Below are 20074 nucleotides of genomic sequence, written 5' to 3' on the forward strand. Positions count from 1 at the left end.
CACTGGGTGAATTTTAGATTTAGTGATCAAAGAAAGCCTTTCCAGATTTTCTAGCCAAATAATTCGATTCTCTTATCCTTGTCAGCTAACTTGTTCTCTGGACGTAGTCAATAAATTTTGATATAAGTACGTTTATTATAATCCTTGAATAACAGCTAGCTTTTGGGGGTGGTCACTAAAAAGCTCAGGGCAATTACAAAAATTGTTAACTATATAAATAGTTGAAAGCTTGCCCTTATCTAACAGAAGGAAGTAGTATAAGCCCAAAACCTCTGTGCATGTCTACCACCAGATAGCAGGTGACAGGGAAGGAAAGGGGGAAATAACCTCTTCTCTGGGAAGCCCCTTAGGTTTTTAGCCTTTGTACTTTTGTTTTTCCATATTTGTGTAATAATGCTACAGTTGGTGATTACAAGCTAGAGATAAAGATACCAGTATGATTCTAAATAAATTTGTATATTTTATTCATGCACCAGTTTTATAAAAAGACAAAGATGGAGATCTGTCTAGTGTCAGAGGTATTCTACAGCATTATGGTGTCTGTCTAGAATTTGAATTCCATTCACAACCCCAAAGTTCTCATCCATAGCTAATAAGCCGTCAGTGGGCCAGAATTACAAAAATCTATGTATCTTTTTTCTTCATTGATTACATGATAGATCTATCATTAGGAAGAAATAATAATAATGTCTCATGGTCAAAAAGACCTCTAGGCTCTCAGAGTGAGTGCATTCATATCTTTTACCTCATTCGCTTCATAAAGGCAGATTAAAAACAAAAACAAAAAACTGTGGGTGCCTATTTTATAGTCAGGACTCAAGATTAATTGATAGTACAGATCAACCAGAATGCAGGTCTGCTGATTCCCAGTATCCACTAAACTTCCATGCCCTTTTTTGAGCTTTACCAGCCATAGGATTGACTTCTGTTGAGCTAACTCAGTCTGTCTAACTATCCAGCCATCCCCTTTGTGACCAATAGCATGAATTTTTGAAATGACTAAGTGGGGTTTAAAGTGCTCAGTCCATGAAATACAACTTGGCATTAGTATGAAGTTCAAACAGATAACAGTGATTTAACCATGTCAGTATTCTATTTTAATCAAGTACGTCACAGTGGGGCAGCCCAATCTATAATAAAAACAAAATAGGTTTGAGTATATGTATATTTTTCCAGTTTAATAAAGTATATTTTGAAGATATACGTTAGCATAGTTACTTCATGTCACTGTCAAAAAAATAATGAATATAGGTGATTTCTTGCCTGAGTAATAACTCTGTGCACACATCTCATTCCTCAACACTAAGCTAGTGAAGAACCACAAAAATTGCCTGTTTTGCAAAGCAGATGTGTGCTAACAGTTCTGAGGTGTTTAAATATAAACTTGTATTAATAATCCACACAAATTAAGTAATGTAATAATCAGGCTCTGTCACAGGCTGATCACCCAAGGATGTTGGGGGAAATGATTGAAAATAAAATATTGTAAACATTAAGGGAAACTTTTAAAAATAATTTCGGGTCTTTTTCAAAATAGATCATGATTAACCTCTTATCCACATAAAAATTCACAATTCTACATCAGTTTTGGAAAGCACTGATGCACTGAAATCAATGGTAAAGTGATAGCTGGTTGTTTTTATACGAATTCTTCATGTAGTCAGTTACTGGATTTTTCTGGTTGCTAAATTCTACTTGCTAATTGTAAAATTAGCCCACAAGGCTTCTGTTTCAGTGGGCAGTTTTAGATTGTCCATAATTTATGTAGTTATGATTACATTTGTATGTCTAGCAGGAAGCCTTTAATGGTACTCAGAATAATTTGTAGTTTGCTTACAAGTTAAAAAAAATTGTTAGCTGATGAAGTATATAACATATATTTTTCTTACAATTTTAGTATGTAAAATTGTTTTGTATAATCAGAACAGTATTCATGTAACTGTGAAATATAATCAGGTTATTAAGAATCTATGTATCCAACTTAACAAAATGTAAATGACTAATAAGAATACAATTACTAGGTTACTCAGCTAAAGTGAACTATAATAGTTCCAATTTACCCATAAGTTTTTAGTTTCCTAAATATGGCAGATTAACCTGCAACAACAAGCTCTGGTGGAACATAGTTTAAAATTTCACTTAGCAATAAACAAGACAAATTAAGTAAACCTTCTCCAACTTCAGATTTCTAATATATTGATAATTCAGTTTGTCACTGAAGATTTGTTAAGAACAAAACCATGTATTTAATTGAACAGTCTTCATTATTTTCTATACATAACTTACTTTCAAATAGTAAAGATTTTCAATCATTTGTTTTGTCTTTTTCTTTTTAAAGCTATTTTGGTTATTTTAAAGCTATTTAAAGCTATTTTATTTTTTTTAATATTTATTTATTATTTATTTTATTTATTTATTTTGGCTGTGCCAGGTCTTAGTTGTGGCACGTGGGATCTTTAGTTGTGGCATGTGAACTCTTAGTTGCAGCATGCATGTGGGATCTAGTTCCCCGACCAGTTGAACCTGGGCCCCCTGCATTGGGAGCGTGGAGTCTTACCCACTGGACCACTAGGGAGGTCCCTAAAGCTATTTTAAAACACTGCATTCTCCCCAATACATGAATGAATTAATCCTTTTATTTTTTTCTTCTGTTTTTTTTTTTCCTTTTTATTCTTTCTGTTCTGAACTTGTATCCTTGCTTCTTCTGTCTTCTTTTTTTTATTACATTGCCACTTTTCTAAAGTTGAAGAGTAAACAACATTTAACAAAATTTTCGTGATGGGGCTTCCCTGGTGGCTCAGTCGTTAAGAATCCACCTGCCAATGCAGGGGACACGCGTTCAAGCCCTGGTCCGGGAAGATCCCACATGCCACGGAGCAACTAAGCCCGTGCGCCGCAACTACTGAGCCTGTACTCTAGAGCCCGCGTGCAGCAATGAAGACCCAACACAGCCAAAAAAAGAAAATAAATAAGTAAATTTTAAAAAGAAAAATTTTCATGATGATATTTTCCAAATTAAATAATATGTTTTGGTGTAAATTATGTTGGGAAAATTTTTAGCAGATAATCCTAAATGTATTTGCAATCATTTGAAATTGGTGCATTTGTGCATTACTGGAGGCACAAGTTAACATGACCCTTTAGAAAGCAGTTTTGGCCTTATGAATTAAGGATCATAAATATGTTCATACCTTTTAACTTAGAAATGCTATTTATCCTTAGACATATTCCCCAAAAGAAAAAACACAGTATTACCGTTCATAATATAGTGATATTCAATTACTATTCATAATAGCCAAATGAAAGCAACCAAAATGTCTAGCAGTGAGGTAACGGTGGTTAAGCAAATTATGATGTAGAGAATCAGGTGAATATTAATGTAAGTCATTAATAGCATGATCATAAAGATTAAAAATATGGGGGGAGGGACAGAATTTTAAATTATGCATATTTTAAGTACATTTTCTCAAGATATGTGTGCATGTGGACAGAGTGTGAAGAACATGAAAACATAAATGTAGTTATGTGTTTTTTGGGGGTTTTTTTTTGTTTTTTTAAATTTTATTTATTTATTTATTTATTTATGGCTGTGTTGGGTCCTCGTCTCTGTGCAAGGGCTTTCTCTAGTTGTGGCGAGCAGGGGCCACTCCTCATCGCGGTGCGCGGGCCTCTCACTGCCGCGGCCCCTCCTGTTGCGGAGCACAGGCTCCAGACGCGCAGGCTCAGGAGTTGTGGCTCACGGGCCTAGTCGCTCCGCGGCATGTGGGATCTTCCCAGACCAGGGCTCGAACCCGTGTCCCCTGCATTGGCAGGCAGACCCTCAACCACTGCACCACCAGGGAAGCCCAGTTATGTTTTAAAGTATAGTTTTTTTTCTCAACTCCCTACACAGTTATATTAATAATGAAAAAAATTTTTTAATGTGTTGGGTTTATCAGTAGCCAGTAACATGCTGAAGACTGAACAAAAATTTTCACGTAAATTTATGCATACTTACAATATATCTTTACCCTTTCCTTCAGAACATTATCAAGATCACTGAGTTAACCAAGGTGTGTGGGTGCTTTTGGGTTTTGTTTTAACAGGTACCAGTCAGTGGCCCAGACCTGGAGGGCAAGCCCCTTCATCCCCAAGCTATGAAAACTCACTCCACTCCCTGGTAAGAGCCTCCGAGAAACATACAAGGTCTCTTTTATCTAATAGTGTGGAGTTCTTTTTTTTTTTTTCCAGAAAATCTTGAGTAACAATGAAAAAACAGTAGGGTAGCATTACACACGAATTCTTTGCTAACAAATGGCCTGATTTAGTTGAACTATATAAGACACATTGGGTGTGCCTTTTACCATCTGTTCTTTGGGACATCAGGCTTCTGGTCTCAGGACAGCTGGTATTAAAATAGTGTTATGGGATTTTTGTTTCTTTGACAGATCTAGGGTTTAATTTTACTATAATTTTATGTTTACATGTAAAGGAAATTTAAAGAAGAAAAAAAAAAAACACAGACCAAGTAAGAGAAAATTAGTCCAGCATTGCAAAATGGTTGTATTTTACTCTTTCTCATATGATGATACTGTGTATAGTTTATTACATTTCTGTTAAAATTTTTAAATGTAACATCAGTTATTTTTGTCAGGAAGATTATTGTTTCCCATGTTTTCTTTTTTAAAAAAGAATGTATTATGTAAATTGTACAAGCAAAACCATTGACAAACAAAGCAGTAGAATAAAGGAGCCTGTCTAGGTATTGAGCGTGAAGAATTTGTGGTAGGATGTTAACTACTGTTGCCTTTCTATACTTACCACAGAATTACGAAGCATTATAAAAACAAAATAAGGATGACTTGATGGAATGTTAAGTCATGCTATCATTCAGTAATTCCAGGTTGCAAATAGAAAAGTTCTTTTTCTGTGACTAACAGAACATTTTAAATTAAAGGAAAGTTTTCTTCTCACATATAAGCAAATATAAGCAATGTGTGCTATTTAGATGCTAACCTTATAACTTTGCTGTTAAATCCCAGCCTTCTCATACCTTAATACAAGTAGATCTTGCAGGTCTCCGCGTTAACTTTACTAACATGTTATGCTGACATGCACATCAGCTATTTCCTCATCTCTTTTGGAGTTAATCTTAACCTGTGCTTTGCCTCCTGTTCTGTCTTGACTTTGCCAGAAAAATCGAGTTGAGCAGCAACTTCACGAGCATTTGCAAGATGCAATGTCCTTCTTAAAGGATGTCTGTGAGGTACTATTTCTTTTAGATGGTGCCTTTTTTGTGTTTCAATTAATTATACTTCCTATTATCCATTTAAAATCATCAAGCCTGTACAGACTCCAGAGTCTTTTAAAATCAAACAATGACTATTTTCGTTTTTGTAACAATATGTAAGAATAGGCTTTTGTTGAGTGTGATTCTTTTCAAAAGAGCTCTACTGGCATGTGCTTTTATTTTCTTAAATTCTAATATGTTTGTGGATGGGGCATGTGTATATTCACAGACAGACAATATCATTTCATCAGTTTTTTGAAAGAGCACATTTGGATGTGGTCACCATTTCAGATAGGTATTAAAAATATTCACTTAAAACAAAATTACAACTTAAATTTGATGGATTTGAAGACCCTCCCCCAAATTGCCCTGATTTCAAAGATCAGTGTTAAAGTACAGGTTATCTTTTTTATCAATGTTAATTGAGTATCAGACACAGTAGAGTAGCCTTCAGCTTTTGTAGAAGCTAAAAGAAATAACCTCATGCTATATTGGTAAATAGATTTTATGAAGCAGTGATTTGCTTCTGAAGCTTTGTTAATTTAGCATAGTCTACAAATATCCTTTCTTTAATTGTTGATTCGTAGTACAGGTAGCTTCTTTTGAAGCTACTTGATATTGCATATTCACTTGCTGTCTTCCCTATATCTCAAAGTAGGAAACATAGCAGTTTAATGAATGTAATAGATAACATCAGTAACCTCCATGTCTTTTTTCAATCCCTACAGCAATCTCGAATGGAGGATCGTTTGGACAGACTGGATGATGCTATCCATGTGCTGCGGAACCATGCCGTGGGACCTTCCACCAGTTTGCCTGCTGGTCACAGTGATATACACAGTTTATTGGGACCATCCCATAATGCACCAATTGGAAGCCTCAATTCAAACTATGGTGGATCAAGCCTTGTTACAAGCAGTCGACCTGCTTCAATGGTAAAATAGTGCTCATCCTTTTTGAAATAACTTCTGAAGCGTATTGTCCTACATGTTTTTCATGAAATCTTTCAGGGAGAGAGGTTCCTTCTTTCTGTAAGGAAGGAAGGTAGAGGGGCTTTTAAGAATTTCTTTTACTGTCTTGGGCAGGGTCATTGGCTGAGCATTGGCCCTTAAAATCCTACTATGACCGTGTGCAAAAAGCAGAAACTTTCTACAGAGATCATTTTAGCTTAAACTTGGATTTTTTTTCCAGATATGTAATAATTGGCAGAACAGTTTTTGCCTTGAAACAGTTGTAGAAAGTCTTAATATCAAAATCAATAAAGCAAGACTGAATTTCAAGGGTTCTGGTCTAGAAAAGCTGTTTATTATAATTTGGAACCAGCCTTCAATAGTAGAACGAATGTAATATTATTTGTACAGGTCCAAATTTAAGCTTTATTCCCAAATGAAGGAAAAATGTGGGGTAGTTTTAAGAATGACTGTAATTTAAGTGACAATGAAAGGAAACAATTTTAGATTAATCCCTGAAGAGAGTAAAATCGTTCAATCCCTTTTTTTTTTTTAACGTGGTAGTTCTTTAAAGGAGGAAAAAAGTAAAATTCTGCAGCCATGCACATCAAAAATTCTGTGTCGAATGTCTTACATTGTTTTTTATACAAATTATGTTTTAAAGGAATGAAGCTCTTTTTGAATCTGCTATTTAACTGAAACCATGTGTTTGCATGTTTATGGCATGGTTTTTAAGATTCATTGCATGCCGTGAAATATTCTCCTATGAAACAGATTTCTAGCTGTAAGCCGTGTGATCAAGGCTAAAATTCACCTATCATCGCAATAATTAGGTGCCCCAAATGCTGAAGTCTTGTGTTCTGTAAAATAGGATTGGTTCCAGATTTTCACATTCACATTCATATATCAGACAGCCACTTATATTCATTCTGGAGTTGCTGAAGTAAACATCAAACAAGGCTGCCTGGTTTCCTAAGAACAGTGTTTTCAGCAACATAGGTGACGTTAGATGCCCACATATCTTAACAACCAGTTTTTTGTTTTTGTTTTTTAATATCAGAAGATCTTGAAATTAAGACTCCTTTTAAATTAGCTTTCGTTGCTATTGATAAACTTATAAATGTGAAAACATTTTTAAATTACTGAATTCCTAGAAATATAAGGGAATATTGTAATCACTATTAGTGGTAGTAATAAAATAACTTTAACAGTATAATAAGATAGCATTTGTTGCAAGTATAAATTATTACTTTGCTGAAATACTGTTTATCCTTATTTAGAAGAATGACTTGAAAATCAGTATGTTTGAATCCTAAGCTTGTCTCAGCTGCAGTATTTGCAATTCTTAGTCCTCACCTCTTAATCGTTTTTTTAATTCTTCATTGTTAATAGCCCACTGCTCCTTTCTCCAGTTTATCTGCTACAATATATGATATATCTCTGGCTCCTCCCACATAAATATAGGATTTATATGAAATGGAACTTCTATCTTTGGGAGGTTGTTTTTACCAACTTTGGATATAAGTTGGAAAAGAGATTTTTCAAAATCCAGTCCTCCAAACCATGTAAAAACCTAGTGCATTTTAAAAGAACTTGTTAAGGGAAAAATTGTTTCTAATATTAGATACTGCCCTGAAGCTTTTAATTAAGAAAGTAGCTTCCATTATATTCACTAGGAATATGCTCCCTACTTCAGAGCTGCCAGAGATATTCTTTAAAAAGGAAAAAAATTCAAGGTGATCTAGAAAAAGAGAGTTCCTGAAACATGAGGTGAGTCTGGCTTAGTCTTGAGAAGCAGCATCAGTGCTGCAGCAACTAAGCCCAAGCTATTGCTGAGTTTGTCTATCAACGTCTTCCTTCAGTTTTTATAACCTTCTTAGAGGACACAGAGCTGAGAAAAGTCTGCCAGACATCATCTACTATATCCACCCCCTCTCCAGTCACTAATGGGGGTGGAGATGCAGATGTTTCTGCCAGGCTTACCCTAAAAAGTTATTAACTGACAAAATCTGACAATGTCAGGTGAGTTAGTATTCAGCTCCCATCCTTCTGAAATGAACTTCTTAGCTGTGAGTACTCAGTTCTCAGTTTCAGCAGAAAGACCAAAGAATGGAATGAAATGAAGATCACAGTCAGCCAGTGACTGTCCCAGCTAAGTCTTAGGCATATTGTTGAGGAAAACTCTTATCCTGGTGGATGTTATTCATGTCTGAGGGCTTGCATCAGTACTGCCAGGAGCCTTGCTTACATGCTTTGTACCTACTTATGTGGAATCAACTCTTTTCATATTCTGGGAGGGTGTGTGATTTGGGGGACATCTTGTAACTGTTGCCAGCCATCTTTAAGAGTTAGTCTGCTTTTATTATCTCACCCCCATGTTTTCTAACTGATCATGACTAAGAAATAACACAGTTTTACATTCTGGAATCACTTTTCTTTTTTTGTCTTGTTTAACTTTCTGGTACTTTATATACTTTTCCTCTGCATTAACATAAATTAGTATTTTTTAGGCCCCTAAAAATGGAGGTTACATGGCCATTATTACAAAGTAACCACAGAAATATCAGTTTATCAGCAATTCTATATCACCATTTAGAATTTGTAAGGTCAGTTTCCTCTCAAAAATATTTAATTTTCATCACTTCATTTATTTTTCTGCAGAGAGTAGAACTGGTCTACTAAACATAAATACCATTCCAGGAACTCCACAGAACATTCAAATAAAATTTTTGATGTAATGGATTTTTGTGGGCATTTACTAGAGGTCACCATCCTAATTCCAAGTTTTAAATATGATGTTACTTTCTCTCCTAGCATTTAAAGGAGAAGAGTCAGCATACTTTTTTTGTAAAAGGCCAGATAGTAAATATTTTCAGCTTTGCAGGCTATATGGTCTCTGGCACAACTACTTAACTCTGATTTGGTAACACGAAAGCAACCATAGCTGTTATGAAAACAAATCGGTGTGGCTGTGTTTGAATAAAACTTTATGTATAAAAAAGAGCCAAACAAAAAACAAAACAAAAGTAGTAAACAAAAAAAAAAGTAGTAAAGTAGTAAAACAAAAAAATAAATTAAAAAAAAAAAAAAAAAAAACAGAACCAGATTTGGCCCATAGGCATACTTTGCCAATCCCTGATTTAGAACATAAATTAGCTTCCCAGTGCAGGAAATGAGAGTTAGCAAGTTTTGTTTTTTGGGTTTTTTTTTGTTTTTGGGGGGTTTTTTTGTTTTCTTTTTCTTGGAGCCTATAACTTTTTTCTTATTTTGTTTTAATGAGTAGTTTGGGAGTTCTGTTGAAGTAGTTGGAATATTTGAGGCGAGCCAGAATGCACTGGGAGTAGAAGAGTAAGAGTTGATGGCAGTATAAAAGTAATACAGAGAGCTCTGCTCTCAGCCTTCAGTGCTATCAAGATAACTTGTGGTGTGAAGTCTACCTGGGCAGGTTAACCAAAATAGTCTCCTTGATCAAGGAAATAGCTTTCTTGCTGAGAACCTTTCTTTACATTATTTTCAGTTATAGCAAGATTATGCCAGTAAGATCATCTACAGCTGATCTACTGATTTGTAGATCCATCTTCTTGTCTTATAGATGAAATAATTACTATTTTTTCATTATTCCAGAAAACAATTTTTATATTTCACACAAAGGTAATAAGACTACCACCTGCCAAAAATATTAATAGGAGTCAATATCAAAAGACTTAACTTTGACTATTGTTTCTTTTAACTGAACAAACTTGACTAGCATCAAAGGTTAGGATTAAATGAGGTTTCAACCACAGAAAGCTTTTAACATATTTTAGCTATCTAATATACACAAAAATTAAATTTCCTGAAGATTATTATATCAGAAAAAGAGACTAGGAAGTGGGTAATTACTACTCCTTCTCATATAATTAGTGTAGCCAGCCTGCCCTAGTTTTAACATTTGATCTTACTTTTGAATAGGGTTAACATTTTCATTTACTTAATTTCCTACTCCCTTTCAATATTTTGGATAGTTTCTCCATATTTTCTTAATGCAAATTAAAACTTAAGGCTTTATCAGACACTATTATTAGGATGTGATTGATGTATAATTTAAATTTTAAAACACAAAATCAGGATTTTTAGAACTATTGAAATGTCAGCGTTGGACGGACTATATAGTTTTGCTCCCATTTATTTAATGTAAGAATAAACTCGAAATAAACTGCTGACAGCAAAAAAATAATGTTATTAAGTGGAAAACTGAAAAGGAATGAGACTCATTAATTTCATTTAGGCATTACAAAGAGGTCTCAGCAATATAAAGTTATTGTACATCACATCAGTTTATGGCTGTAATATCTAGAATACCGAGGCCTGATGAGATAGCTCTGTAATAGCACTTTTATCTTTAACACAAAGTGCTCAGTTATTGTTCAGACAGTGATTTCAACTTCAAACTAAGTTAGATTAGAAGCTTTTGTGTTAATGGAAGGCTGATGCAAATCTTAAAAAGTTCCTCATTTATGATACAGGATAAAATTACATCCAGGAGGTCTTTTGATTTCTTTGTTACAAGTCCTGAGGAAATTTAACTCAGGCATGTCTTTTTTTGGGCGGGGGGGGGGGGGGGGGGGTTTGGGCGGGCATTGCTTGGGTTTTTTGTTGTTTAAGCTGTGGTTGGAGATGTGTGTCTTATATGAGAGCAAATAATGTTCAATTGTAGAACTTAAAGCTACCTTATATAAGGATTTAAAATATAAATCATGTCTGTTTTCTAAATCCTAAAGCAGTTAGAGAAACTATATTTTTCCTAGTTCTAAAAGATTTAAGATTCAGTTATTAAAGACTAACAGGCAAATAGAGTAATATTTTATTCAACATTTTGGCACTTTTTGTCACTTTATCAGAGTAAATTCGGAATCATTTTAACCTTATATTTAGACAGTATTTAATTTTATTAGTATAGGTTTGTATACAGTAGAAATGGTATGTGTAGGTTTCAGCTAAACTGAAGGAGTTTATTTTTTAACTGTATTTTACTTTTTCTAACCGATTTTTTTCCCAAATGGGCAACTTAAATTTTTTAAAATTTCGTTAAGACCACATTATAGTGCTTTTAAAGGGTTTTGATATGATTTTTTAAACTCAAAATTGTTTAAATGTCAAGTTTTTTAAGCCTGAAATCCATACAGATTATATATTTATGGAAATATTATTCAAAAGGAATCATAACAACTGGAATTCTTCCAAGTTTTAGCATAAAACCCTCTGGGTAAAACAAAATACTTAACAGTACATAAAGAGCCTTTATTCAGTCTGTAGATTAATAGTGATTAATTTAAATCATTAGTACTCAGTGAATAGTACAAATTGAACAAATTATTAGAATTCAAAATCAGAGAGGAGTTCTTACTGAGTAGTTTTCAGTCTGTCCCTTAATTCACAAGACCTCTTATTCATCAACTAATTAGATTTAACATTTTTCCATTGTGGGTGTTGAAGCCATTGGCCAAATTAAATGAAAACAAGTCCCTTGTCAGATGCTCCCACAAAAATAAGGCCATAGGTAGATTGTAAAGATTCAGAATGCAAGATGATGTCATTTAATGGAATGGGCCTTTTATTCTGAAACGGAGCTCTTCATAATAATTGAAATTTAGAGCATAGCAGGCCTAGGGGTTTTTCCTTCCCCTGCTAGTCCCCCAGTAGAAGCACTCTGTCAGCTGTATGCTAACGAGATGAACAATTAAACAAGGTCCTATCTGGCTGGCCTCACAGTCTCTGAGCTCAGACAAAGAACTGTTTATACACCTGTTCCGTGTGTGGACAGAGCCATTTGAATGGGTAGCTTCAGATTAAAGGAAGGACATGGGAGCCAGGGTGAGCAAGGGTTAAAGAAAACTGTAAGAACTGTGAACATCAAATTCTCCAGAAAATATATGAGGGCCATTTGCAAGGGGAATCAAGTTACAAAGAAAAAGTTCCTGCTAACTTCATTAACATGAAAAACTCCAGACTTAAAACTTTTTGCTAGTCTGATGCCATTTTTAAAAGGTTTAATTTTTTTCAAGGTTGGTGTGAGAAAATACTTGGTTTGTAGTATTCTAGAAAGACAAAGATATTCACTGACATTTTATATCCCAAAACAAATTGAGCAACCTTTCTGATTTTCCTTCAGGGAAAAGCAAACTCCTTAAGATCTATTGTTTAGATAATGATCCTTTGTCTGCCAAGCCTTTCATCAGAAAAGAGGTGATAGAACATTTTTATTAGTTGAGATTCAGAAAAATCAAAGAATGATTTATACTCATGAAATAAAAGAATAAGAATTTCACAGATGCATCATCACTTATCACTCAAATGAGTGAAATTCATTTTGTTACTGTTCAATGGTATTATCTTACAGAGCTATAAAATGGGTTTCACAGGTACAATATATAGTAAATAAATGTATGTTTAAAAGTTTAAATTTTAAAAGGCTATTTCTTTTTCACTTACTTGGTGTGATAGCTCAAAATACTAGATAAGAGCAAAACTGGCATATATTACCAAAGATCATAGGAAGTTTTAAGTCCACATTATAAACACAGACATAAAAATCTTAGCTTTTACTTTATCCTGCAGTGATTTCCTCAGCCAGTCAAAATTATTCTAGTAATATACTATCTCTAAAATAGGCCTAGACTCCTAAGGTCCCAAAGAATTTGTAACTATTTGTTGTATTTTACCCTATCTATTTTTATAAAATGCAATTTTTGAACTGACCTTCCTCTCAGATCATTAGGTCATTGAGTAGTTCATAGCTAGCAAGAAAGCAACCTATGTGTTATGAATAAACATGACCAGGATTCCCTAGAGATAGGATATCATAAACTATTTTAAAAATAATTTCCTCTCTCAAATGTAATTTTCATAGTCCACTTCTTCACTTGGTGTTAGATTTGGTTCTTCAGATTTTTCTCAAGATTTTTTACTGGGGGCGGGTTGCGGTTCAGGGCAGAAGTAAAGGTTCAGGGTCTAAGGGCAGATTTCCAAAGTGGTAACGGAATAGAAAGCTGTCTTGATTTCTGTGGTCCCTTCCCAGCTTTAAGATTTTATGATTCTAATGCATGATGAAATTATGTGGTTTAGAAAAAGGTTATGGTCAAGGCTTGATCATCCAAGGGAGTAGTGACACAGCTAATTCTCAGCAATGACTAATCCTCAAATAATTTAAAAAGTAGCTATGGAATACATTAAATGAGTTTTTCAAAACTACATTAAAGATAAGAATAAAGGTAGAGGACAGACATTTCTTAAAAAGTTGGGTGGAAGACCTGATATGTTCTAATCAGATACACTACCAGTAGCCTGCATTGCCTGAAACTTTGGTTTCTTTTGTTTGGCTCACAGGAAACCAAAGGATAAACTTGCATAGGGGTATTTATACCTCTTAGGGTAAAATCCATACAAAGTCATGAAAGATAAAAGCTATATTAATTACTCAAGAGGGATTCAAAGCATGGCATTTTACTGGGATTGAAGGATTTGTTGAAAAACAGTGGTTCTCATGTATAACTCCAGGCAATAAACCTATTTAATTAAAGTCTTAATCTTCTAATAGCCACATCTGCTATTGTTCTAATAAAAAAAACTGGTTCATTTGTAACCAGTTTTTCTAAAAATACTGCAATAGCTGAAAACACTTGGTAGTGTTTGCATGCCTTCTCAGTTCAGGTTAACTGTGACTTGTCTAAATCTGATTAAAACTGAGAATAAAAATATATGGCATTTTTGTTGCCTGGCAATGTAGAACTTTTATTTTAAGTTATTTTAATTTTGTATTGCTTTTGCTGCTCTTTTAAAATTTTTGAGGAGAAGCAATTAGAGGAAGAAAAAACAAGACACTGTGTGTTAGAAAAGGATATGCTAAAGTATAGATAAATACTATTATTACTTGGAACAAAGCAGTTATTTTGCTAAATGCAAATTCATGGATACTTTAACATTTTTAGGTAGTACATGGAATAGGTTTTCAGATTGATTGATACACAATAGAGGCTGTAATATGTAGTGCTGTATGGATTATAGAGTGCTTTTTGTCTATTAGCTCATTTGCTTCTCACAGCAACCCTCTGTGGGATATAAAATTTGAAAGCTGGAATTTTTTAAAATATTTTTATTCACAAACAGTACTACTGTCAAGTCTTTTACAATCCAAAAACCAGAAAAGTAGCATCCAAAAAATGTTGCTAAATTTAGATGAGTGGTAACTGTTTTCTCTATTAAACCCAGTGAAAGAATTTGAACAATTACTGCACCATGAACTTCTTTTTATTTTTTTTATTTTTATTTTTTAACTTTAGGTCGGAACTCATCGAGAAGACTCTGTCAGTCTCAATGGCAATCATTCAGTCCTGTCTAGTACGGTCACTGCTTCAAGCACAGACTTGAACCATAAAACACAAGAAAATTATAGAGGTAACTGTATAGTTCGTTTACAGCAGTAGTGCATACAGAGGTATCATTTTGGAGCACTGTCACCTTCTTCACAGTCAGATTGACATCTGTGAATCAAAAGTCATCTTAGGTGGCAGAATTCCAAATAGTAGTAGTACTACTGCATGAATGTACAGGGTAGATATTTAGGGTTCCAGTTGGTCCATTTAGCTGGGCCAATTATAATATTTATTGATGGATGAGACCCTGTGCAAACCGTTGTTCAGTGTTTACTGGTCATCTTCTTACCAGCTCCTGCATCTGTCCTCTTTCTTTTTTTTTTTTTTTTCTTTTTTGGCTGCACCGTGTGGCATGCGGGATCTTAGTTCCCTGACCACACCCCCTTCAGTGGAAGTGCAGAGTCTTAACCACTGGACTGCCAGGGAAGTCCCTGTCCTGTCTCTTTCTAAATCACTTCCCCTCATGGCTGAATCCTCATTGTCCCTAGAGGAATTGAGAAAGACATTTCTGTGTATGTTTAGAGCTCTGAATGATAGTAGCTGTTGTTTAGAAGATTATAATTTAGTTGGAGAGACAGACAATTCTTACAAAAAGCAAACTGTGGTCAATGTTATAATAGACCTTACAAATAAGTACAAATATATAGGTGGTATTAAGACCATCAAGATAAAGTTTTCCCAGTTGTATTTAACCATGATGCCTGTTTTATTGTGTTTGTCCAGGAAAATGTTAAAGCTTATTTCATTTACCTTGACAGCATCTTAGAAGTTAGTTTTTAAAATGCATCATGTTTCTTCTACCTTGTTTGATTGTTAAATGTGCCTGAAAATGAGCATTGGACTCACCATCAGGGTCAGGCTTGTTTTTTTTAAATACAGGTGCTTTAAAAAGCATTTTTTTCTAAGGTTTGTGGACATGCTCTTTCCAGCTCTGAATAGTTTACTTTTTTACATCTTCAGATTTCTACAGTAGCTCTATAACAACTAAGGGTATTTACCATCAAGAAAACTTTTTACTGTCTTAATTCTAATTCATAAATCAGTCTGGACATTTATTCTGTTTCTTTGCCTCTTTGTTAGGTGGCTTGCAAAGTCAGTCTGGAACTGTTGTTCCAACAGAAATCAAGACTGAAAACAAAGAGAAAGATGAAAACCTTCATGAACCTCCTTCATCAGATGACATGAAATCAGACGATGAATCCTCCCAAAAAGATATCAAAGTTTCATCTAGAGGCAGAACAAGGTATTTGTTAGCATCCAGGTATTAAATTTCACTCATTTGCCATGGGTGAAGATACTTGGAAAATTGAAGTGTGTCATGCATTTAAGTGTCAGCTGTGTTCTAGATACTGTGTTTGGACTTTTATGTCTGTTATCTCATTTAATCCTCATAGCATCCATAAAAGGGAGGCGTATGAAGATGACTCTAAGTTTATGTTTTCCATGTTTCCCACAATATTTTAGGGTCTACATATAAAAAAGAATTACTTCTCTCCCCTCAATGCTTATAGTCTGTAAGACAGCTAGAGAACAAAATAGCTAAAACAAGTTAAATTGTACAAGTATAGGTATTTAGATATAACCTATCAGTAAATATTCAAATACATTATTTTAAGGCTAAGTATATGGTAAGACTCTTGTATGATTTAAACCAGGGGCTGGCAAACTATGGCCCATGGGCCAAATCTAGTTCATTGCCTGTTTTTATAAATAAAGTTTTATTGGAACACCACTACACACCATTCATTTACATATTGTCTATGGCTGCTCTCACAGTGCAGTGGCAGATTTGAGAAGTTGCAACATAGGTCGGATGACCCACAAAGCCGAAAATATTTACTTTCTGGCTCTTTATAGAAGATATTTGCAACTTACGTTTTAAACAATAATTTGAAAAGAGTATGGAAAAGGAAGTACTCCACATGCGTTGATGTTGTCAGGGAAGGTTTTCTAGAAACTGGACTTGACTTTGCTTTGAAATATGGATATTGACACATAATACATTAGTTTCAAATTATTTCCAGATTCTTCCATCAGATTTTTCTTCTAGTTCTACATTAGAAGTGGGTAATTTGATATATCCGTGGTACATCCTATTTCTTGGTATATATCCATTTATCAGTAGTATGTATATATCACATATAGATATTTATATTTAAAACATTGTTCTTTGTATTAAATTATGGTACAAAGGAAATTACAAACTAAAAGAACCAGGATAGTCCTTTCTGTCAGTCCCATACTTAAAAGTTGTTCTTTTGCGTTTGACATTCTCACTATTTTCAGTAGTTGACATTTCTCTTGAGGAAAATTAAATCTTAAGGTCCTAATACTATCATTTTAATATGCATTGTATTCAGTTGTGCAAGGGCATGAAGAAATAAAAATTGGGTCAGGGAATCCAGAGTCCACTCCTTTAAGGAATCTTAATTCTTTCATAGTTTCATTATTCAAATAGAACTTTAAGGGAAATAATTTGCATCTCTCCTCATCATTCATTCTTTCATTATATAGGTCAGCAAACTTTGTGTGTAAAAGGCCAGATAGTAAATATTTTAGTCTTTGTGGGTCATACAGTCTCTGTTGCAACTGTCGAACATTGCCATTGTATCATGAAAGCAGCCATAGACAATACATAAACAGGTGGGTGTGGCTCTTCCAATAAAATTTTATTTACAAAAACAGGTAGCTGGCTTATGGGCCAGTTTGCTGAGCACTGTTATAGGTCATCAGAAATTGAGAAGGCAGTATAATGGGTTAATAATAACAATACTTAGTAGTTAATAATAGTAAATTTAAAACACAGCCTTTGGACAAAATGAGGCTAACCTGGGTTTGAATCATGGCTTCATCACATTTTGGCAAGTAACCTTGGCAAGTTATTAAGCTCTCTGAGGTTTGGTTCTATCTTAACAGGAGACTTTCTGTTTAGGATTCTTGTGGGAATGAACTGAAAATTATGCATATAAAGCCCTTTTCACACTGTCTCACATGCAGTAAACATCAGTAAAGGTACTGTGGTAACTTATGATAATAATTGTAGATATGTGCTCTTGATTTCTTCCATGAAGCACTAACCTGGATTCTTGTCGCTACCCTGCCACTCATTAGCCTTGTAATCCTAGGGAGGTCACTGATCTTACAGTGGTTCTCAACCCTGCTGCACAGACTCCTGAAACATTTTAGAAATACAGGTGCCTGGCCCCTGAACCTGAGCTCACTGTATCAGCATCTCTGGCAGTGGGACCTTTGAAAGCTATATTTTGTAAGTGCTCCTGAAGATTCTAGTGAGTGGCCACCTTTGGAAACCTTTGGGCTAGATGATCTGTAAAGGTTCCTTTGAAGTCAAAGAGCTAGTGATTCTCTATTATCAAAAGAATACTTTTATGAAATTCTTGACAATTGGCTAGTAAAAATCTGTTGTCCACTTGTTCTCTTTTTTTTAAGATTTATTTATTATTTTTTTATTTATTTTTGGCTGCATTCCGTCTTAGTTGCGGCATGCGGGATTTTTTGTTGCGGCGCACGGGCATCTCTCTACTCATGGTGTGTGGGTTTTCTCTCTCTAGTTGTGGTGAGCAGGCTTCAGGGCGTGTGGGCTCTGTAGTTGTGGCGTGTGGGCTTAGTTGCCCTGTGGCATGTGGGAATCTTAGTTCCCTGACCAGGGATCGAACCCGCATCCCTTGCATTGTAAGGCGGATTCTTTACCACTGGACCACCAGGGAAGTCCCTCTACTTGTTCTTTATTAGAGTACTCAAGGTATTAGAGGTGAAGCACCAATTCTTTGTGCATATTTTTTTCCAGGTTCTAAGAGGCCCTGCTCAGTAATTTATTTCTGAAATATAAATAGAATTTTCTAGAAGTTATTCCAAAGCATTTTTCTCAAATATTTTTTTCTGATTAATTTGTCTATTTTCATTACAGAAATTTGAAAATTACAGAAAAGCACACACAAAAATCACAAGAAACTCCACTACCCAGAATTAACCACAGTTTACTTTTCAAGGAATATCTCTTTTTCCATAAATACAGTTTAAATTGGAGATAAACTGGATAAAAGTTTTATAATTTCAGCTTTTTTAATTTAACAGTGTATTTTTAACCTTTTTATCTACCTGTGAGTGTTTTCTCCAACATGTTTTCTTCTTGTTGTTTTTGTTTTTAGGCAGCTTTATTGAGGTTTAATTCAAGTATAATAAAATACACCAATTTTAAGTGTACAGTTTTGGTCCTTTGACACATGTATACAGTTACATACATTAATAATGTAGAATATTTCTGCCACCCCAAAAGTTTCCTCATGCCAATTTATAACCAGTCTTCTTCTCCCATCTTCTGACAAACATTGATCTGCTTTCTGTTACCATACTTTTGTCTTTTCTAGAAGTTACTGTAAATGGAATCATACGATATGTAGTCTTTTGTGTTTGGCATCTTTTACCTAGCATAATCTACAGCTTGATTTTTAGAGGGTACATAGTAGACCATTATCGGGATGTACTGTGATTTATTTAACCCATCTCCTAATATTGGACTCCCATTTGTTCTGAAGTAAATAATTCTGTGATCAACTTCTTTACCTAAATTTCTATGAACATCTCTAATTATATCCTTTGGATGAATTTCTAAAGTTGGAATTGCTGATCAAGAGATAATGAACAGGGCTTCCCTGGTGGTGCAGTGGTTGAGAATCTGCCTGCCAATGCAGGGGACACGGGTTCGAGCCCTGGTCTGGGAAGATCCCACATGCCGCGGAGCAACTGAGCCCATGAGCCACAACTACTGAGCCTGCGCGTCCGGAGCCTGTGCTCCGCAACAAGAGAGGCCACGATAGTGAGAGGCCCGCGCACCGCGATGAAGAGTGGCCCCCGCTCGCCGCAACTAGAGAAAGCCCTCGCACAGAAATGAAGACCCAACACAGCCAAAAATAAATAAATAAATAAATAAATTTATAAAAAAAAAAAAGAGAGAGAGATAATGAACAATTTAAGGCTTTGGATTCATTTTGCCAATTTGTCCTTCAAAAAAATTGTTCCAGTTCACCCATGTTTTAAAATCATCACCACTGATGATGATATTTCTTCCAGAACAAAAAGTATAGTCATTTTCTGAGATACTTTTCTCATTCCATATCTTAAGCTTTTCTTCCTCCTCCTCACCAGGGGACTGCCAGAATATATTTAAGAACATAAGCAAACTGTAATACATTACTATAATAGTACAGTGTTTGTCAAACCTTAATGTACATATGAATCTTGTTAAAATGCAGCTTCTGATTCAGTAGGTTTGTAGCGGAACCTGAGATTCTGTTTCTAACGGTAATGTAACACTGTTTTTACAGTAATGTAAAAAGCAAAGTTTTTAAGCAGTAATGCTGATGCTGCTAATCACATTTGGAAAAGCAGGGTGCTATAATATGTGGTCATTCAAATTATGTTTATGA

General features: G+C 34.7%; 1 protein-coding gene across 10 annotated transcripts in view; it reads left to right on the plus strand.

Moving 5' to 3' along the window:
* Positions 1-20074, plus strand: part of TCF12 (transcription factor 12) — a 371281-nt gene that overhangs the window by 336844 nt on the left and 14363 nt on the right. For 5 of the 10 annotated variants that reach the window (XM_082388103.1, XM_082388100.1, XM_082388105.1 and 2 more), the window contains 4 exons: positions 4083-4159; positions 5998-6204; positions 14538-14652; positions 15711-15873. In XM_082388103.1, coding sequence (XP_082244229.1) covers positions 4083-4159; positions 5998-6204; positions 14538-14652; positions 15711-15873 — 562 coding nt within the window. Of the gene's footprint in view, positions 1-4082; positions 4160-5173; positions 5246-5997; positions 6205-14537; positions 14653-15710; positions 15874-20074 lie in introns of all 10 variants that reach the window. The other 5 variants (XM_082388102.1, XM_082388106.1, XM_082388109.1 and 2 more) reach the window with 2 other exon arrangements.

The sequence above is a fragment of the Balaenoptera borealis genome (genome assembly GCF_965194805.1).
Source record: "Balaenoptera borealis genome assembly, chromosome: 3".
Classification (NCBI taxonomy): domain Eukaryota; kingdom Metazoa; phylum Chordata; class Mammalia; order Artiodactyla; family Balaenopteridae; genus Balaenoptera; species Balaenoptera borealis.